The following is a 21,741-nucleotide window of genomic DNA, read 5'->3' as shown; positions in this document are numbered from 1 at the left end:
TTCTGAGTTCAACCATCAATTATACAAGAAACATTAACTCAGCACCTGCTAAGGGCCACATACCTTGCAAGGTGCTAGGGCCTAGGCTACAAAGGCAAGTTCCTACTGCCAAGAGAGAGCAAACATACAGGCAAGAGAGAGAGCCTTGGGGTCAAGAGTGGAGTCTGTCCAGGGCCCTGGCAGGGAAGGAATGGAGGAATGGTTACCAGAATCCAGAGGAAGAGAGACCAGTTGTAAGAGAGGGCCGAAAGGAGCAGTGACCTCACAGGGTCTGGAAGGGAGGGACCCATGGGATGGATACCCCACCTTCATTGTTCTCCTGAACCCCAATTGCCCACTGGTGTTTCCCATCAGTAGACTCCCAGAAAGCAAAAGGGCAAGGGAGCCCATTGTTGCTGCGCACAAAAGCTTCGGCCTCCGGGCATGGAGCAGACAGAGACGATGGAAAAAGAGCTGAATAGGCACACGGAACATGTAGGCACACGGAACATGTCCCATATCCAGGTACGAGGAACACGCGGAAGTAAGGCCCGGGAGCGCAGAGAGCCTGGTTTGCCCAGAGAACAGAAAGACCAGCTTGGGCTGAAATGTAGAGAGACAAGAGATAAAGCAGGAGAGGCGGGCCAGGACCGGACCATAAAGGGCTGCATACATCCTGTTAAAGAGCTTTTTATCTCCCTCTATGAGCAATGAGGAGCATCTGAAGCAGGGGAATAATGTTGTCGGATGTCATTATATCTTGGCAAAGTCACTCCAGCTGCTGCAGGAAAGATAAAGTGAACCGAACACTGGGAATCCAGCTGGGGTGGGGGGGGGGGCAGGGGTGAGAGATGACCAGGGTTGAGCCAGGCAGTCACAGGTGGGATGGAGAGGAAGAACGTAGGTGATGTCTCCAGGTGGAATTGTGGAACTTGCTTGTCAATTTGATGTGTGTTCCAGGTGGGACAACCTCCCACCAAACATGATATACAACAATAACCATTTTATTGTAAATTCTGTGGTCAGTAATTCAGATAGGACCCAGCTGAGGTGGCTTGCGTCTGCTCCACAATGTCTGCAGCCTCAGCTGAGAAGACTAGAAGGGGTAGGGGAGGGTTCGCTCAGAACATCTGGGACCTGGAATCATCTGGAGGCTTCTTTGCTCATGTATCTGATGCCTGGGCTGGGAGGACTCAAAGGCTGGACTCAGCTGGGGGTGAAGATGGTAGCCCCAACATGCAACTTCTACATGCAGCTTGGGTCTCTCACAGCTCTGAGATGGAGTGTCCCTGAGGGTGCATACAAAAAGAGGGTGTCCAGGAAGAAAGAGGAGGAAGCTGCATGACCATTTAGTACTGAGCCTGGGAATAACATTTAAAGTCACTTCCACCATACTCTATTAGTCAAAGCAATCACAAGCCCACCAGGTTCAAGGAGAGGGAACCTACACCCACCTCCCCACTGGAAGAAGTGTCAAAGGAGTCGGCGCCATGTTTAAAACTGCGACACTGGGGCTCCTGGATGGCTCAGTCGGTAGAGGTGTGACTCTTGGTCTTGGGGTTGTAAGTTTGGGTCCCACGTTGGGTGAGGAGATTACTTAAAAATAAAACAATCTTTTTTTTAAAGATTTTATTTATTTATTTGAGAGAGAGAATGAGATAGAGAGAGGGAGCATGAGATGGCGGAGGGTCAGAGGGAGAAGCAGACTCCCTGCTGAGCAGGGAGCCCGACGCGGGACTCGATCCCGGGACTCCAGGACCATGACCTGAGCCGAAGGCAGTCGCTCAACCAACTGAGCCACCCAGGCGCCCCCAAAAATAAAAAAATCTTTAAAAAAATAATAAATCAATAAAACTGCCCCACCATGGGTGGTTCTGTCCCCCACGCTTCATCCCCCCAAACCTGATCCTTCTCTCTCCTGACCTCTGCCTGTCTTCTCATCTCAGGAAATGGCACCTCCCAGGTGCTCAAGCCCGGAACCCAATGTCCCCTTCGGTGCCTCTCCTCTTGTCACCCCCACATCCAATCCATCACCAAGACCTGATGATGTCATCTCCCAGACACAAATATTTTCTACCTCCCTCATCTCCTCTGCCCCCACTTTTGCCAGGGCCCCCATCGCCTTCCCCCTACAGCAGCCTCCATCCTGCCCCCGCTAATCTGTGGAACACCCAAGTCATTATAAAATGCAGCTCACAACGATCCCCCACTGAAAACACCTCAGAGCCCTTTGTTAGAAACAACTTTCGCTGGGCCCTGCCCTGACCTCCAAGGCCCTGCAGGTGCTGGGCATCCCCCCCACCCCACCCCACCGAGCCCCCAAGTTCCACCCACACCACGCGGAGGTCTTCCTTCATTTCCTCCAACCCTCCGAGCTCTTTCTGTGCAAGATGTTCCTCCCACCTGGGACATGCGTCCTCCCACTCTCCATGTGGCTGCCCCTTTCTCATCCTTGGGGTCTTATCTCAAACATCCCTTTCCCTGGGAGATTTCCCAACCCCAGCTGTTGTTATTTTAGCGGAAGGTGTGTGGACTAGAACTTTAACCATCATTTCAAATCTTTTTGCCTCTTTATTTGGTTTATGTCCGTCTCTCCTACCGAAATATAAGCTTCAAGCGAGCAGGGACTGGGTCTGTCCGGCGCCCAGCACTGGCCTGACACACAGCAATTCTTTATTGGGTGAATGAATACAAGTAACTCCTGGGTCACAGAAGGTGGACCCACTTTGGTAGTTCACTTCAGCCAATAGGAGCCACACATTTTCACAAACTCTTTCTCAGATTCACTTTGTAGTTCTTTTAGGAGCCTTTGAGGTGGGGCAAGTGGACAGAGAGAAGGAAAGCCAAGGAAACCACTCGTTTTGAGGACCCACTTGTCCCTTCCTCAGGCACCTGCTATGGGCCACCCAGAGTTCCTGCCCTCCACGAGCTCTCAATCTGCCCAGAGGCAGATGGATCCCATACAGTGGGGCTGCAAGCTGTGATACTGGGAGTTCAGGCAGCCGGCAGTGAGCAAATGTGCTTGGAACTCCTCCGTAGTCTCCGAGGCCCCTGGCTCCGGCCTTGAACTGCAGGCCTCACCTGCCCCCTGGATGCCCCAGGAAGAAGGTAAGTTCCCTGGACAGGTCTCCCCAACCCACCTCAGGAGCCCTGTCAGAAGAGAGATTGTGATAGGCAAGGAATGGACCCTCCAGGTAAAAAAGTTGTAATAAGAATAATGGGAGGGGCGCCTGGGTGGTTCAGTCGTTAAGCGTCCACCTTCAGCTCAGGTCCTGATCCCAGGGTCCTGGGATAGAGCTACCTGCTCAGCAGGGAGCCTGTTTCTCCTTCTCCCACTCCCCCTGCTTGTGTTTCCTCTCTTGCTGTGTCTCTCTCTGTCAAATAAATAAATAAAATCTTAAATAATAATAATAATAATGGGAAAGACGGGGTACCTGGGTGGCTCAGTCGGTTAGGCATCTGCTTTCGGCTCAGGTGGTGATCTCAGTGCCCTGGGATTGAGTCCTGCATCGGGCTCCCTGCTTTGTGGGGAGCCTGCTTCTCCCTCTCTCTCTGTGTGTCAAATAAATAAATAACTCTTAAAATCTGAATTTTAAGAATCTGAAAGGCAAACACTGAACAGGACTCGCATGGCCCAGGCACTGTTCTAAGCACTTGGCCTGTGTCCGCTTCCTGAATCCTCTCAGTAGCCCCATGGGGAGGTCTTAAAGGAGTAAAGGGGGAGGCCACAGGAGGACACTCAGCCTTGGCACCCTAAAGGTCACTCCACCGATGGCAGGCCTGGAGGTTTTAAACTGCAGGGATTTGAGGTAGGCATACGGAAGCACTTCCTGACCACAAGGACTGTGAGAGTCTAAAATAATTCTCCTCTCAGAGCAGACAGTGGTCTGGGACACACTCAGATGGTATATAGGGGACGGGGTTGGGGGGGGAGGGAGGAGAGGGGATGGGCACCCGATGACCTCACTCGCGCCTTATCCCGCCTGGCACTGACTTCAGACTGGTGGAGGGGGGACAGATGGGGCGAGATCATTCAGTGCAATGTGCGCCCAGCGCTGGAACGACGGGTCTGGGGACAGGGAGGGCAGCGCGGCCTGCAAGGGTGGGGGCACCCGAGGAAGGGGTCCTGATATCGCCTGATCCCCTGACCTCCACCCAAGATGTGCAGCGTGCGGGGGCGATACGTACCCCGAGGGCCCCCGAGGCGCGGGCTGGGCACCCTGCCCCTCCCCCAGGGCGACTCGGGTGACTGGGAGCGGCCGGGACCCTCCAACGTCAGCGCTGCCTGCGCAAGCGCCGTCATTTCCGGTGGGCCGGGCTGGGCGGGTGGGTGGCAGTGGCGACTCCATCGTGGTGTCCGGGTGTCCGGCCCCGCCCTGCGCCCAAGCAGCGCTGGCGGGAGGGCGTTGCATCGCCGGTCCCGGTTCCCAGCTCCCCCCGGGATTCCCTATCTGTGCTCTGGTCCCACTTTCAGGAGCTGGGCTTGCATTTCCAGGGAGCTGGGGAAGCGCTCCTGGCTGCTGGAGTGTGAAGCCAACCCCAGGGGAATCATAATGCCCAAGGCTTGGGGGACATCGGGTCCACCGAGGGCTCTGGCCATCCCAACAGGGAACACCGCCCAGTAGGTCTGCCTGACACACTATGAGGTACCAGGCTGGGGGCGAACCAAGGTCAGATAGTTTACACTTCTGACCCCTGCGGAGGCCCTCTACCTCCTTAGAGGGAAGGGCCTGAAATGGTCCTCAGAGCTTGCTGGCTGCTAGCTCAGAGAGGCTGAGGAGTTTCCTTCCTCAAAAGTAGATTTGGGGCGCCTGGCTGGCTCAGTCGGAGGAGCATGCCGCTCTTGATCTCCAGGCCCTGAGTTCGAGTCCCACCTTGGGTGTAAAGATTACTTAAATAAATAAACTTTATAAAATAAATAAACTTTATAAATAAACTTAAAAAAAAACAGATCTGATTTTCCTTCTCTTGGAATAGTCTAAAAACTGTTAAGTCTGGCCTGAAGGCACAGGGAGTGATCCCAGTGGGCAAGGAGCCTGGGGTTCCTATGCACCAACTCAGGCAAAGGGCCTGGCACAGGCTTGGTACACAGCATGCACCTCCCATTCCTCAGCCAGCCACAGCTCTGCAGGTCACCTGGACCTCCACTCTCTGTCCCCTGCAGAGGGAGATAAGGAAGCCCCACCCACCTGGCAGAGCTGGTTTCCCAGCTTTGGGCCATACCAGCCTCCTGAGATCCAGGAGAATCCAGCCTCAATCAGCGTGCCTATTGCTGGGATGGCAATGAGAATCCAGCCTTTGTGACATTTGTCCCTGCCAGATGATGCTTCTGGGGCTGGGGCGGGAGGAGGGTGGCTACAGGAGAGGAGAGCCATGCTGAGGATCTGGCCAGTCTGGTAAAGGCCAAAGGCTGGGAGGTGACACAGGATCTGGATGTTTGCAAACATGGGGGTCATCTAAGTCATCACTGAAAGCATCCTTAGCTCCAGGGGTTAGAGGTGAATCTTCAGATGGGGGCTGCCTTTAATTGCTCTAACTAGCATCCTCACTGTCCAGGCTAGGGAAATTGAGGCAGCCCTCCCCAGGCCCTGGCCCTCAGCCCTTGGCCCCTGCTCTCTTCTTGGGACTTCCTAAACTCCCTCGGGACAGCTCACCCACAGAGCTGCAGAATGAAGAAATGAACAGATGGGAGGAGGACTTGGTGAGTTTGAAGCGCTCACCAGATCCCTTTGGAACTTACTCCTCCCCACCTCACCCCCAATCCTGCAACCTGCTAGTCCCTTAGACTCATTTCTATCCCCAGCTCAATAAATGGCATCACCATCACCTGGTTACTGGAGCCAGAAGTCTAAAACATCACTCTGATTCTTCAGTCGGCTCATCTGCACATTGTCATTCTACACCCAGAATGTTTCTCGTCTTGCTCCGAGTCCACTGGCACCAGCCTTGCGCATCCCACCATTGCTTCCCTTCCAGACGATCGCAAAAGCCTCCAAACTGGTCTTGCTTCCACTCTTGCTCCCTCCCCTCCAATCCATGCTCCAAAATTGCCAGTGATGTTTTACAACTGAAAATGAGAAGCCTTCTATTCATTCTCTTTGCCCAGCTGGGGGGAAAAAAATATCCCAATTCCTTCCCATGGCCCTAACTCTGATTTCATCTCTCCTTTATCCACTCCATTCAGTTATACCAGCCTTCTGTCAGTTCCTAATATATGTCAAGTTCTTTTTGCCTTAAGGGTTTTGCCCTTGCTGTTTCCTCTGCCTGGAACATTCTCCCCCTAGAGCTTGGCATGGCTGGCACTATCTCATCCTTTAGCTATGAACTTAGAGGTCACCTTCTGAGGAAGGTCTTTCCTGAACACTGAATCTAAACCTTGCCCCAAACTTGCTTCCAGAACCCTGTTAATTTCCTTCATAGCACACATTGCAGGTTGTAATAACTTATTTGTCCCCACTAGAATGAAGGATGCACAAGGGCAGAGACTGCCTATGTCTCAGCCATAGATTTCTTTTTCTTCTTAAGTAAACTGTTATTGAAGTATAACCTATATTCAAAGAAATGTATACACCCTAAGTATACAGGCTGGAGTGCCCGTTTGGCTCAGTTAGTAGAGCATGTGACTCTTGATCTCAGGGTCATGAGTTCAAGCCCCACATTGGGCATGGAGCCCACTTAAAAAAAAAACTAAGTGTACAAGTCAAAGATTGTCACAAATGAACACACCTGTGTAACCAGCACCCAGATCAGGAAATAAAACATTCCCAGCCCCTCAGAGTTCCCCACATGACTCTTGAAAGCTAAATACTATCCTGGTCAGATTCGTTTTTGCCAGTTTTGAACTTTATATAAATGGAATGATCCCTAATGATGTCCGCATCCTAATCCCCAGAACTTATAAATGTTACTTTGCATAGCAAAGGGAACTTTGCAGATGTGATTGAGTTAAGGACCTTGAGATCCTTGTGGACATGGGTCCCTCTCCCCATTTCCACTTGGAATAGCTTTGGAAGGTCTCTCCGGATTCAGAGCTGTCCAGAGTCAGGGGAGGCTTTTGTTACGGTCACATCTCAACCCAATTCCTCCCTATGCAAACCCTGTTTCCTTCTCTTTCCCTACAAGGGTTGATGTTTCTAAGAAGTTGAACACTTTGTCACATGTTTGTTGGGTCATTTGGTCATTTGTAAAGTGCCTGGTCAAGTCTTTTACCTACTTTTCTACTGGGCTGTCTTTCCTGTGGATTTGCAGGTATTCTTTCTATATTCTGGATAGAAGTCCTTTGTTGGATATATTTGCCACATATATTCAGAGTTGGATATACTCAGGATGCCTCAACAGTCCTAATAACAATCAGTTACATGAATGCTCATGAATGTTTGAGTCTGATAACTTCTTTAAGGAAAGAATGCTTAGAAGGTGAAATTGTGTATGGTTTTAACTGTTGTAACTGAATATAGCATATGGAAAGAGAGGGAAGGGGAGGGAAACAAGACCTTAAAGGGAAAGGTCCAGAATGCAGGTAACACACCCTCAAACTTCGCCACTCCTGGACTGAGGTGTCCAGCCACAGATATTTAAACACACAACTTCTCAAGGGTAATGTAAATAAATATTCATTCAAAGAGTGTCCATGGAAGGTCCTAACGGGCCAGCCTGTTCTAGGCACTGAGAAGCCAGCTGTGAACTAACAAGAGAGGCACGATCTGTGCTTTCAGGAGATCTAAAGGGAGAGAGAGATAACAGCAGGTAAGCAAAATAAAATCATTTCAGTGAGCGGTAAACCGAAGGGGTCGGGCGTTAGGGAGAGGGGGAGGTTGAACCAGCAACGGCCCCACCAGGGCACCCGGGAGATCCCGCCCTCGGCCACGCCTCTATATTTGCATAGTCTCCTGATTGGCCAGCGGCGGCCGGCCCCACCTCTCGGAGCTGGCGGCTAGGGAAGCGTGGGGCGGACCCCGCCAAGATGCAGCGGCGGCTCCGGGTGTCGCCGGGCGGGCAGGGGGCAGCGCGGGCCGGAGCCGGGCAGGGGGCGCCCGCCGCGGCCCCCGCGCACTCCTAGCGCCCCAGACGTGCCGGCGGACTCCGACCGTCCTTGCCGCCGTCCCGCCCGCCGTCTCCGCCCCTCCACCCTTTGTGCCTCCGCCGTCCGGTGTCCCCGGCTCCGCAGGACCCCGGCCCGGCCGGATCGCCGCGGTGCGCCAGGCCCGCGTGGGCGACGGGTCGGCGGCCGATGGCGAGGGGGCGCGGCGCGGGCGAGGGCGCTGCAGCCGGAGTCCGCGACGCGGGAGGCCCGGCCCGCCTCCGCCGCATTGTCCCGGGCCCCGCGCCCCGGCCCTGAGCCGCGCCGCCGCAGCGCCCGCCTGCCGCCCGCCGCCCGCGGGGCCATGCGGAGAGCCGCCGGGATGGAGGACTTCTCCACAGAGGAAGAGGAGCCCTGGTACGACCAGCAGGACCTGGAACAGGGTGAGCACCGGGGCGTGGGTGCGGTGGGAGAGCGGGGTGCGCCCGGCGACCCCTGTCCGCTTCTCCATTGTTGAGCAGTATCACCCCGGGGAGGGCTGAGCTGGACCCGAAGCGGCGGACTCCGAGGGGTGATGCGTCTGGAGAATCGGGACGTGGAGAGGGAACGCTGCCCGGGAAGACCCGGGCGGAACCCGCGGAGCGGTGCAAAAGTGGGGGGAGCGGCCTTTCTCTTTCCCTGAACCGCAGGGGCATACTTCACCCAGCTCACCCACCCCATCTTAGAGGCAGGAACTGTCCAGGCGCCCCTGGTATTGTTGGGGGCCTGAGTACTGGCTGGAAGTCTTTGAAGGCCGGGAGGTGGCTACTTGGTTACGTTTTGCTGAGAGGAGAGAGAGAGAGAGAGAGAGCGAGAGAGAGAGAGAGAGAGAGAGAGAGAGGGAGTGTGTGTGTGTGTGTGTGTGTGTGTGTGTGTGTGTGTAGCGGAAAGTTATCCCATTCCAAATCCAGTGGCACCCTTCCCTGACAGGATTCCTGAGCTCTGAGACTCCCAGAAAGTTTCCCCAACTCCCTTACCCTCCACCCAGGGAGGGTATAGGGGTTTGGGGACCCTGCTGGCCAAGAAGCAGCAAAAACTTAGAGTCTCCAATCTGCCTTCCTGAGGGGAAGGGGGTCCCCTGGCCCTTTCCCTCCCAGCCCTCTCTCAAATGACTCATGATTCGGAAGGAACCAGGTTTGGGAATTCTGAGCAATGCACCAGACTAGAGCCCGAGTAAAGTGGGAGCCACCTCCCCCACTCCCATCTGAGGGTAGAGAGGGTGGCTGGAAGGGGGTTAGAATCTGGTGATGAGGTGGCCAACGTGACATCACTGCAGGCAGGGGGCGGAGCTGTGAGACAGGAAGGAGGAGGAGGCCTAAGAGGGTCAGGGCCAAGGTCTCCTGGAACAGCATCAAATCTACCCTCTTTTCCCCCAAAGTGCCTCATTCTTGGATGGTTAGAGCTGGAATGGCAAGGAAATATGTCCAGGAGAAGTGACTACCGTCACCCAGCAAGCGAAGCGAGTGTGGACACAAGTGTGGTCCAGTGTGTACTAACACCCCTGCTCTGAGTTGCCATCCACTGGGGCCCCAGATGCCTCACTTTGCCCTCGTCTGAGACATCCACCTAGATCCTGGAGCCTTTGTTTCCTGGTCCTGACCCACATCCCCATGTGGCAAGATTTGCTGGTAGATGAGACTGTCCTTGTACTCAGGAGCGTGGGTTAATCAGAGCCTCTGGGGGACCAGTGTGGGACTGGGATGCTGGGCTGAACTCTGCCATAGTCTTTGCCCTGGAGTCTACCCTCAGCCTCCCTGCGTGGAGTATGATGTCCAGTACTAGCTGTGACAACTCCCTCCCCTATCCTGGGCACCACCCCCCAAATTTTGCATCCCACAAAAACCTCCTTGGCTGACACTTAAGTGTCAGACACCATCCTGGGAGCTGGGATAGTCTCAGCCCTGGCCTCCTGGGTGCACCCGGGCGGTGGAGGTGGGCCTGTAACTGAGTGTGGGTATTAGGATGCAGTAAGAGGGCTTCATGGAAGAGGCAGGCCTAGATGGAAAGACTGGAAGCTGAGCGCCTGGGAAGATGGCTTCCTGGGAAGCTGATGCTGATATTGTTGCTGTCTCATTTCATTCCCGCACCCCTAACAAAGTCTCTGGCATGCTGCCCAGCCCAGATGTGCGAGGAAGGAGCCAGAGAGTAGGGGTGGGAGACGTGCTGCTTCCGGAGAGTAAGAGGTGTCGAGATTCGAGCTGGGCTGGGCAGCCATGCTCTGGGACCAAGGTAGGGGCTGGCCTTGCTGGTCTGCAGCAGCCGGCCTTGTCTTGTGGCCCCAGGAGTAGCCGGGGCCCAGGAATAAGGAGGGAAACCAGAAATGAGGCAGTGTCCGAAGAAATCAGGGTTTATGACCTAAAAACAAATGTCCCCTCACCCTCGGCGAGGGCAGAAGGCCCTGCTCTGCTCTGTAGTGAGAGCAGAGGGCCTTCTGCTATGAGACTCATAACGGTTTCTGCAAAAGCCCCTCTGAGCTGGAGGGTGAATAGGGGCTGTCTGGGCATTCAAGGTGGAGGGAACACAATGCCAACCAAGGTACAGAGCAATGTGAGAAGACCACACACAGCTAGAAAGTAGGAGCCATCTAGAGTGCCAGGGGTGGGCTCCCGGGAAATCTCAGGCACGGCCACTGCAGCACCACCTCCTAGAGCCCAGCACAGAGAGCTAGATGATGGGGTGAAGAATGGGCCAAAGGCCAGCCGCACTGGGGATCAGGTGCCTGTTGCATCCCCTTTCCCTGTCCCCAGTGCCTCTGAGTGGCTCAGAAGGTGGTTTGCTCAGCCAGCCTGTCCTCCCTTCTGTATTTGTCTCCCCCTGTCCTGAGGGTAGCCCCAACTGTACTTTCTGGAAGCTTGGCCTTCCAGATACTGTTTGACTTAGATGCTGTTTTTTCCCAGTGCAGGGAGGCGGTTGGGACAAGCAAGGTCCTAGATCCTCACCACGTTCCCTCCGCCCACTGACACCAGCACCTGTAAAAATAGAAAAAGCCATTGATCATTAAACACAGGTTGTCTCTCTCTGCCCGCCTCCCTTCCTGACCTTGGACCAGGCATGGGGGGCCCTGTGGTACCTCTTTCCGAGCTGAGAGAGGGCTGCTGAGTCACAGATTTGAAGTCCTGGGTGCCTGACCTTGAGTCTCAGCCTTGGGCCAGAGCTCTGACATGGCAAGGGGAAGGGGGGTGACTGGACCCCAGTTGTGTGGACCCAGGGTTCCTGACATCTGTGCCCTGGAGGTTGTAAGCAGGAATCCTGCAGCCCTGCGGGTGGTAGATTGCCTCCCCCCACCCGCTTTATCTTTGTCCCTTCATCCCTGTGCCTGTCCCCTGTCCCTTTCCTACCTCTCTGCTCCAGAGTCTGTGGGCCCCACCCCAACCCCAACCAGTGGGGACAGTGGGGTTTCAGGGTTTCTTTTCAAAGACATCCCTGAAGCTCCCAGCCATTCCCTCTCAGGCCTTTAGGGCATTGCTCATAGGGAGCACATCAGCAGGCACTCAGAGGGCAAAACTGCTGAAGCCCACTACAGGAGACCCCAGAAAATCCCAGGGTCCAGGCACGGGGGTGGGGTGTCCATTTAGACTTGGTATCTCCCCCCAGCTTGGTCCAGTGTGACCATTAATCCAGCCGTGACAGGCTATTTATGACTCCAGCATCTACTTCCTGCTTAGCCAGCTCCCCCATTCTCCCACCCCAAGGCCTCCCCCACCCCTGGTCCAAGGGGAGCTGTACGCCCCCCCCCCTCACCGGAGCCGAAAGCCATCACCAGCCCTCTGCTAGCTGGTGTACCTTCCCCAGTACTTGGCTCCAGCCAGTCCCCTGCTCTGCAGCTTCTAGACTTCTCCCGTGAACCCTCCTGGCAGCTTCAACCAGCTTAGCTTACATTGTGATCCAGTTTCCCCAAGACAGTCTTTGAGGTTCTCCCCCACCCCAAACAGCTTCTATTGTGTTCCTCCCCACCCCTGAGTCACTGGGCGGCCTGGTTACATTTGCTGCCTTCACAAGGCAAGCTTCTGTGTCCCTGGTTTATAGTGACTTGCAGCTGCCCCAGCCCGGCGGTAGAAATACACACACAGCTCAGGTGCTCACCTGGCAAGAAAAGCGTAAAATGCAGTTGTTTGTGGCCTTTTCTCACTCAGCTTCAGAGCCTGAGGTCTTGGACTCTAGGTTAAGCTGCAGGAACTCCAAGCAGGCCACCCATGGACCCTGTCCCCCAATGCCAGCATCGGTAGCAATGGCCTCTTCACAGGCCACCTGCCAGTTCCCAGAGGAGAAAGCCCTGATGAGTGTGGCCCTCTGTTCTTTTTCATTGTACCTGAGTTATTTGATACTGTTTGGGGATGAGCCATATGTTCGCCATCTCATTTCAGAAAGTAGGAAAATGGTGTGGCTGCCTCATCACGAAGCAGGGGTGGTCTTGCTGGGCTCCCCAATTGCACCAAGCACTCAACCTAACGTAGGGCTGCGCTACAATACTCACATCAAACCTCACGCTTTGTAGACGGATGCCTCCAGACGCCTTCACACTTTGTAGACATTTGCCCAACTTAGAGTTCATAAATTCATACTGCGAGTGGCCCCATTCCCCTCTTGGTCTGTATTAGGTAACTGGTTTTTCTCGCCATCATCATCCGAAGTTCAGTGCTCAAAGCTGAAGGTTCTTGTCTGAGATCTATATGATTATTTTTTTTAAAGATTTTATTTTTTTATTCATGAGAGACAGAGAGAGAGAGAGAGAGGCAGAGGGAGAAGCAGGCTCCCAAGGAGCAGGGAGCCCGATGCGGGACTCGATCCCAGGACCCTGGGATTATGACCTGAGCCGAAGGCAGACGCTTAACCATCTGAGACACCCAGGCGCCCTATATGATTATTTTTTTTTAAAGATTTTATTTATTTGAGAGAGAGTGAGGGGAAGAGCAGAGGAGGAGGGAGAGGACAAGCAGACTCCATGCTGAGCGCCAAGCCCACTGCGGGGCTCGATCTGACCTGAGCCGAATCTGAAACCAAGAGTCGGATGCTCAACCCACTGAGCCACCCAGGTGCCCCTGATTATTTTTTTTCATTGGCTGAGGTAGCTGTTTAGGAAAACAGCTTTTGTTTTCCCAGGCTAGGTTATTGCAGCCTTTCTCCGGGATGGCAGCTTTGCACTCCTCCAGGAAACTCCTCTGGGTGACATCCGGGCACAGGGCCCTGCTCCTGCCTGAGGCCCAGCCTGGAGACTCCACTCTGGCTGTTTCAAAACCTTACCTCTAGTGTGGGAGCAGACTCCAGGCTTGTTCCCGACAGGCAGCTGGGCCTTTTGTCCAGGCCCTCTGGGTTCCGTAAGGTGATCTCAGTCCGACCCCCAGCCTGGCTGAGAAAAAGCCCGAAGCTCTGCTTTCCTAGGCCCACAGGGAGTCGCTGGTCTCCTAGGCTCTTCTGAGAAGCCTCCTCCCCAGACCTGGCCAGTGCCCAGCAAGGGGCTCTGCTGAAACAACTGTACTGATGAAACTCTCTATGGGGGGCTATAGAGACCCTCCATCCTCTGGGGAGTCTAGAATGGTCACTGTCTGAACAGAGAAAGCATTAAAGACTTGAATCCCTGGACCACATCACATCGGCCCCAGCAGAGTTGCCTTTATGCATCTCGATCTGGATTTATACCATCAGCCTAGATGGAGGGCTGTTTTAAGAAACAACCTCACAATGGGAAAAAGACCCACGCTTTCCTGGACCGCATTTTGGCAGAATGAATCAAATAGGCCTACTCTTTGTCCCGCGCGGATTCTGTTTCTGGGAAAGGATCTTCAGGATATAGGCAGTGATTTGCACCAAGATTTTTGTACTATGAATTTTTGTAGTTTCATTTTTTAAAAGATCTTATTTATTCGTTTGAGAGAGAGAAAGCATGAGTGGGGGAGCAGGGCAAAGGGAAAAGCAGACTCTCCGCTGAGTAGGGAGCCCGACGCGGGGCTCGACCCCAGGACCCTGAGATCATGACCTGAGCGGAATGCAGACTCTCTACCGACTGAGCCACCCGGGCAACCCCAGTTACATTTTTAACAGAGAAAAAAAAGGGGGGGGAGATTCCTAAAAATCCAACAGTAAGGGCTACTTAGGGACCTGTATACAATAGAACATTCACACCCACTAAAAATGGCCCTGTAGATCTATGTGGACACAGAAAACTGTTTATGCCAAATTGTGAAATGAAAAAAAGCAGGTACAGAAAAACATTCTGTTCACACAAAGTCGTTTCTATAGCAGCTCTAAGCCCAGAGGGCTGTTTAGAAGGATGGTTCCCTGCATGTTGAGCGTCTTTCTCTAAGTGGGGCATTTTCTTCTACTTGCTTGTTCCCCTCTCCTCTCCCACCCTGCACGGACCCTACCTCTAATTACTTACAGATGGCACTATTCTTTTGATAACTATTTGAGGCCATGTCCATTTGTTTGTGGAATTCCCAGTTATAGATCTAAGAATATATGAGGTACATTTTCAAGTAATATTTTGGTCACCTTTGTTAACCTTTCTGTGCTGTTGGATTTTTTTACATCAAGTACACCTTCACACAAGCCTTAAAGCAATTTTAAAAAGAAAAGAGCCTTAAAAAAAAAAAAAAAAGGAGGGGCACCTGAGTGGCTCAGTCGATTAAGCATTTGCCTACAGCTCAGGTCATGTTCCCAGGATCCTGGGATCGAGCCCCGCATCGGGCTCCCTGCTCAGCGGGGAGTCTGCTTCTCCCTCTCCCTCTGTGTGTTTGCTTCTGCTCTCTCTCTCCCAAATAAATAAATAAATCTTTTTTTAAAAAGAAAGAGAGAGAGAGGAGAAAGAGGAAGGAAGGGAGGGAGGGAGGGAGGGAGGGAGGGAGGGAGGGCCTTGTGAACTCCACCAGAGTCTGTCTACCGACCTCCTTAAGGGCCTTGCCCCCACCACCAGTCTCTGTCTCCTGATTAAGCTGCCTGAATCTTTTTTTTAGAAACAGCTTTACTGAGATGTAATTCACACACCAGGTAACTCACTCACTTAAAGTGCACAGCAGTGCAACAGTCTCCAGCATATTCACAGTGCAGTCATCCCCATTGTCAGCTTTAGAACATTTTCATCGTTCTGCTGAACTCTTCTTAGAAATCAAAGAAATAATATATTTTCCCTCGATAATAATACGCTATTCCCTTTGTTTCTAAGAAGAGTGAGGCATGTATATGGAGGAATATCTACCCCAAATGTCTAGTTACCCTCACACAACCCCAGACCCACTAGAGAGAATTTTTAGGGATTCCAGCACCTGCCACTTCCTTTTAGCCCCTCCCCCTCCCCACCACACAACCCCCTAAAAACAGGCTGGATCCCCTCCCAGCCTGACAGTGTTCGTTTACTTTCGGCTGGGATGGGGGAAAGTAGTAGGTTCCAGTCCTGTAGGGTACAAGAATCAGGGCTGCTTGGGAGAAGAGGGTGATGGTTTTGCTGCCCAGGGAAAGGAGGTTTCTGAGAGGGGCCCATGTCACTAGAACCCAATGGTACCTGACCAAGGCCAGGAGACCTGAATTCTGCTTCCAACGTGGCCATAACCTTGGGCAGGTCATTCTTCGCTCTTGCTCTCCAGCCTGTCACCCATAGAATAAGGAGGTTAGGCCAAACAGCTCTGAAGCCTCATCCAGTTCTACTACCCAGCAAGCCTTTCTGCTCCCTTCCCATCTCAACGAGCTCCTAGTCACCCTTCCAAACCTAGCTTGCAAGCTGCCCATTGCCGGAGCCTCCAGTCGACCCCAGGAAGAGTGAGCTCATCCATACCTATCATCCCAGGGCACGTTCCCCATGTCTGTTGGTTGTCTTAGCACATTCCTCCCACTCATTCTTTCAAGGATTATTTATTCATTTATTTATTTGAGAGAGAGAGAGGGAGAGAGCACAAGCTGGGGGGATGGGCAAGGAGAAACAGACTTCCCCACTGAGCATTCCAGACAGAAGGGACAGTCAGTGCAAAGTTGTAGCTCCTGGCTTACATCCCCTTCCAGGCCCAGAGGCTCCCTGAGGGCAGCTCTGTGTCCTGGTTGTCTTGGGGTCCCCAAAGCATAGCCCAAAATGAATGCTCAGAACACTTATGGGAGTCCTCTGAGCTCGTTCAGCTGCTCATTGTTACTCCCCCCCCCGCCCCCCCCCCCCCCGCTAGACTTGCACTTGGCCGCAGAGCTGGGGAAGACCCTGCTGGAGAGGAACAAGGAGCTGGAGGAGTCTCTGCAGCAGATGTACTCCACCAATGAGGAGCAAGTGCAGGAGATCGAGGTGAGGGGCCACATAGGCCCTGCATGTGCTCCCCCACCCGTTAAGGACCCCTCGGCCTGTGGTACCTTTGTGTAACTTAGAGAAAGGTGCCCTCTTAGCAGACACAGCTTTAGCCCCATAGCCTTGTGCAGTTCGCAACCCGTACAACTATCCTGGGCGGCCCTATCGCGCCACCATCTTTACCCCCCCGCTCTGTCGCCGACAAATTTCCCAAAGCAAACGTGTTCCTAGAAGTGGGAAGAGGTCCAGGTGAACACATTTCCCCCAACCCTGTTCTGAAAGGGTACTCAATCCTCTCCCCTCCAGTACCTAACCAAGCAGCTGGACACACTGCGGCACATGAATGAGCAGCATGCCAAAGTGTACGAGCAGCTGGACCTGACAGCCCGAGACCTGGAGCTGACCAACCAGAAGCTGGTGCTGGAGAGTAAGGCTGCCCAGCAGAAGATCTATGGGTGAGGGCCGGGTGGCGGGCTGGGGGGCGAGCGAGGGAGAGGTCAGGTTGGGTTGCATGTGGGCATACTGTCCGGTGGGTGTGACCCATGCTCCTTCTCCCAGAAGCCCAGGCCTGGGGACCCAGGTTGGCAGTGAGATTGCCCTTGTCAGTTTCGGGTGGTTTCATGTTCAGGCCACAATCCCTCTTGAAGCCCCAGCTACACACCAGGCTCTGTTTAGGCACTGGGGACATGGCGATGGGGATACAGAGACCATCCCGCCCTCTGGGAGCTCACAGCCCGGGAGGGAAGGCAGGCATGTAAATACTTTATTGAGGTGCAGGATGGTAAGTGCTCAAAGGGTGTGGGAGGAACTGAGGTGACACAGAGGAGAATGGTCAGCTCAGCTGGGGAGGCGCAGAAGAAGGGCGGGTCCTGGGTACACAGGGAGTTCTCGTCTGACCTCAGGCACCAGGCAGCAGGGCCCATCTTTCCCCATCCCTGAGTCCCTCCAGGCCTGCAGTGAGGAGGGCTGGCCCCGTCCGGTTAAAATCCCTCCTGTGTGCGACCCCCCACCACCCCCAGGCTGACAGAGACCATCGAGCGCCTGCAGGCCCAGGTGGAGGAGCTGCAGGCCCAGGTGGAGCAGCTGCGGGGCCTGGAGCAGCTGCGGGTGCGCCGAGAGAAGCGGGAGCGCAGACGCACCGTCCACACCTTCCCCTGCCTCAGGGAGCTGTGCACCAGCCCCCGGTAGGTGAGGGCACCCCGTGGAGGGAAAGCCCGCCCGGACCCTGCACGGTGTCCCTGCGTCCCGAAGAAAGGAGAGGGTGGGCCCCAGGCAGCGGGTGGGAATGAGAGTTGGTGCACCGTCAGGCTGTCGGAGGGACTGGCCCTGTTGCCACCAACCATCAGCAGCTGGCATTGACCGAGCCCTGGCCGCGTGCCCACCGCTCTAAGTGATTTCATTCCCATGGCAATACCGTGAGCTATGGTTTATCATCCTCACCGCTCAGGTGAGGAGACGGAAGCTCAGAGCTTATGTGAGCTTATCCAAGGTCACCTCTTCAGTAAGCTAGAATTCCAACTCAGGAGGAGGTAACCACTACACCTTTCAGTCCCCCCCCCCATTTTTTTTTCTTTAGACAGGGAAGTGGAGGGGGGGCAAAGGGAGAGGGAGAGAGAATCTCAAGCAGGCTCCATGCTGGGCATTCCCATTAAATCTGAAAGGGATGGCCTCTTAATATAAAAATACATAATTGTGGGGACACCTGGGTGGCTCAGTTGGTTGGGCATCTGATTCTTGGTTTCAACTCAGGTCACGATCTCATGGGGTGTGAGATGGTGCCCACCAGGGGCTCCATGCTCAGCAGGGAGTCCGCTGGAAGATTCTCTCCCTCTGCCCTCCCCACCCCCATGCACACACTCTCTCTCAAATAGGCAAATAAATCTTTTTTTAAAAGATTTTATTTATTTATTTGACAGAGAGAGAGCACAAGCAGGGGGAGCAGCAGAGGGAGAGGGAGAAGCAGGCTCCTGGAGGAGCAGGAATACCCATGCGGGACTCGATCCCAGGACCCTGGGATCATGACCTGAGCCGAAGCAGACACCGACTGGGCCACCCAGGAGTCCAAAATAAATCTTAAAGAAAAAAAATTTTTTTTAAATACATATTGTATATTTAGTGGGTATTTCAATAAGGGTCCTGGCATGAGACAGTGCCTTGCACAGAGTGATTAATGAAGAGGTGTGGACGAAGGTGTAGGGAAACCGCAGGGACACTGCAGTACCCTGGGGTTGCAACAGCAAGGGGCTGTTACCATCCCCTAGGCCTGAAGGGGCCAAGGGAAGGGAGGTTCCTGGAAGGCCAGGAGGTGCTGCCCGACCAGCACTAACCAGGGAAGGAGTCTGGAGAAGACCTTCCTTGACCTGCCTCTGTTCCTGCCCTCCGACTTCCTGCCCCTGCCTCCCTCTGGTTGAGCTCAGGAGAGAGCAGAAGCCTGGCTGAAGCAGTTCACTGTGGTCAGCCGCCCCGGGCAGAGAGCAGGGAGAGAAAGGCCAGAGAGTGGATCTAGAGGGGCAAACAGAATATCCCCCAGTGGACGGGAGAGGTGTTAAGCGTGGGGAGCTGGACCCGGGCCCTTGGCCTTGACCGGATTCTACCGGCCCTCCCCTGCCCCCTCTCAGGTGTGAGGATGCCTTCCGCCTGCACAGTTCCTCCTTGGAGCTGGGCCCGCGGCCCCTGGAGCAGGAGAACGAGCGACTGCAGACCTTGGTGGGTGTGCTGCGTTCCCAGGTGAGCCAGGAGCGGCAGCGCAAGGAGCGGGCGGAGCGCGAGTACGCGGCGGTGCTGCAGGAGTACTCGGAGCTGGAGCGGCAGCTGTGCGACATGGAGGGCTGCCGCCTGCGCGTGCAGGAGCTGGAGGCCGAGCTGCTGGAGCTGCAGCAGATGAAGCAGGCCAAGACCTACCTGCTGGGCCGGGAGGACCACCTGGCCGAGGCCCTGCTCGCGCCCCTCACCCAGGCCCCCGAGGCCGATGACCCCCAGCCCGGCAGCGGGGACGACTCAGCTACCCAGGACGGCGTCTCCTCGCCGGCCGCCTCCCCGGGCCACGCTGTGCGCAAGAGCTGCAGCGACACCGCGCTCAACGCCATCGTGGCCAAAGACCCCGCCAGCCGGCACGCGGGCAACCTCACGCTGCATGCCAACAGCGTGCGCAAGCGCGGCATGTCCATCCTGCGGGAGGTGGACGAGCAGTACCACGCGCTGCTCGAGAAATATGAGGAGCTGCTGAGCAAGTGCCGGCAGCACGGCGCCGGGGTGCGGCATGCCGGCGTGCAGACCTCGCGGCCCGTCTCCCGGGACAGCTCGTGGAGAGACCTTCGTGGGGGCGAGGAGGGTCAGGGGGAGGCCAAGGCAGGGGAGAAGAGCCTGAGCCAGCACGTGGAGGCGGTGGACAAGCGGCTGGAGCAGAGCCAGCCCGAGTACAAGGCGCTTTTCAAGGAGATCTTTTCCAGGATCCAGAAGACCAAGGCCGACATCAATGCCACCAAAGTCAAGACGCACAGCAGCAAGTGACCCTTTCCCCAAAGTCAAGACGCACAGCAGCAAGTGACCCTATCCCCGCCTGCAGCCTCCTCCAGGGTCCGGCCACGGGGCCCCTCCTGCCTGGACCATGCAGCCTCCAGTGAGGGAGGGAGCCCATCAGCAGCAATACGGCCCAGGGGAGGCTGCTCTCTGGCCCAGGGAGTGTGTGGGGGAAGCAGCTTGTTCTCAGCTCATTCGGGAGGTGGCCAACCTATAACGCATCTGGCCTCCCAGGACCCAGGACCCTCCTCCATCCTGCGTCAGCCCAAAGACGCAGCTAAGAGTTGCAAAGCCAAACATGTCCCCCCCCCCCCCCAGGATTCCCAGCTCCCCAGCCCTTGGCTTCCTGACCCTAGGCCTTGCTCACAGATTTGTGGCCAAGCTTCTGAAAGCCATTTTGGACCACTTGGCTTTTTTCTTTTTTTCTAAGTTTTTTTTTTTTGTTTGTTTTGTTTTTTGTTTTTTGTTTTGAGAGATTTGCAATGCAAGTTCTCCCTGACCCCTTGCCACAACTGAAAACACTTGAAGGGGGATCCCAGAGCCAGCTGTTGCAGGTTCCAGGGGTCTCCTGGACCACCCACTGCTTCTCCCCGGCTGTGACGCCCTGTCATTCCCTTAGCACCAGCTGTCCCACCCCCAGGGTCCTGACCAGGTCAGAGACAGCCCCTGCCATGGAGAGCAGAATGCCTCAGCCAGGCCTGGAGTGCCCCCCACTTCTCCCTGGAGACCCTCAGCCCACTGCAGATCTGTAGCCAATCAGAGGAGGGGAACAGGGAGCCCCTCGGCAGCCATACATGAACAGTGCACCCTGCTTCCCTCAGAGCCCGTCTCCTCGGGCTCCAGCCCTGGAAATGCCTTCTGGCCATTAAGCCTTCCAGGAGTCTGGGCGGTGGGGAGCCCCCATCTCTGCACGCCACCTCTGACTCGCCAAGCTTGGCCTCTGCCTGCCCCCATCTCAGGGACCATGATGTGTCTCATTCACTCCCATGCTCCCCACAGGCTGACCCCTCCTCAGATCATGCCTGCTACCCCCAGAATGTCCCAGGAGTGTGCCACCAGCCAATGGTCCCAGCATCCGCCCCTGCCCCCCTTCAGTGGGGACTACCCAATATTCCCACTCTATACTGAACAGTATTGAAATGGGACCTGGTGGAGAGCATGTCTCCTCTCCCATAGAATGCCTGTTCTTAAGCTCTCACCTTTGTGGGGGGCTTTTGAGGACCCACCTGGGTCACAGGTTAAACCTTTTATTAAGGCTTCAGAAAGTCCAGCTTCAGCTAAGAGATGTCCAGGTCCCCAGCTTGCCCTGAGCAGTTCTTCAGGGTTTCCAGTTCCTTCTACCACCCATCCTGAGATCCTAGAAATTGGAGGAGCCACACAGCCCGGTGGAAGGGGGTAGACCTGGCCTCTGTGCTGGCAACCCAGGAGGGACCTTCATGCCTTATCTGTTTCTAAGGGGTAAAGGGGTTTTCTTAACAAGCATGCCCGACCTCCCTGGAGGCGCTACCCTGCTCTCTGGGCAGCACTGTGATGAGCGCTGTCGGCTGGTCCTTCCGTTCACACATCTTGGAACCCTTTGTCCTTTGGAGCTGGGCAGCCCCCAGCCCTCCGTGTGTCTCTGTCATCTAGGGTGGAGGGGATAGGGTGGGGGAAGGGCTCCTCCTGTTTGCTCCCCAGTTCTGTAGCGGCCGACCAGCGTCACCTTTGAAGTATACACAAGAGAAATATATTTACAAATGCTTTATTCTCTTCTTTAATAAAAAATGCACCAGTATTCTACAAGCAGAAATGGCCCTAGAGCCATGGTCCTGTCTTTGTGCGTCTCACACACCCGCCTCTCATCACACAGCTCTGGGGCTGGGGGCGGAGGGGGGTGTCCTGAGCTTCACTCTCCTGGGATCCTGCAGCCAAACAGCCGAATGCCTGG

At 54.9% G+C, this 21,741-nt stretch overlaps 1 protein-coding gene across 1 annotated transcript; it reads left to right on the top strand.

Moving 5' to 3' along the window:
* The first annotated feature begins 8,324 nt into the window (after positions 1 to 8,324).
* Positions 8,325 to 20,114, top strand: CDR2L (cerebellar degeneration related protein 2 like). The gene is made up of 5 exons (XM_028112617.2): positions 8,325 to 8,442; positions 16,183 to 16,295; positions 16,602 to 16,750; positions 17,315 to 17,479; positions 18,914 to 20,114. Exons 1-5 carry the CDS (start codon positions 8,364 to 8,366, stop codon positions 19,803 to 19,805), a joined length of 1,398 nt encoding a protein of 465 aa, XP_027968418.1. The 5' UTR covers positions 8,325 to 8,363; the 3' UTR covers positions 19,806 to 20,114.
* The last annotated feature ends 1,627 nt before the right edge of the window (positions 20,115 to 21,741 follow it).

The sequence above is a fragment of the Eumetopias jubatus genome, unplaced genomic scaffold (genome assembly GCF_037043125.1).
Source record: "Eumetopias jubatus isolate StellerSeaLion01/CBP00866 unplaced genomic scaffold, mEumJub1_p1.0 scaffold_10, whole genome shotgun sequence".
In the NCBI taxonomy this organism is placed as follows: Eukaryota; Metazoa; Chordata; class Mammalia; order Carnivora; family Otariidae; genus Eumetopias; species Eumetopias jubatus.
The sequence above is the reverse complement of the archived record's forward strand: the minus strand, read 5'-3'. Positions and strand labels throughout refer to the sequence as shown.

Coding starts and splice junctions, on each gene's coding strand:
- CDR2L (XM_028112617.2), top strand. CDS start 8,364: ATGCGGAGAGCCGCCGGGATGGAGGACTTCTCCACAGAGGAAGAGGAG. Junction 8,443..16,182: donor CCAGCAGGACCTGGAACAGG/GTGAGCACCGGG, acceptor CCCCCCCGCTAG/ACTTGCACTTGGCCGCAGAG. Junction 16,751..17,314: donor GCCCAGCAGAAGATCTATGG/GTGAGGGCCGGG, acceptor CACCACCCCCAG/GCTGACAGAGACCATCGAGC.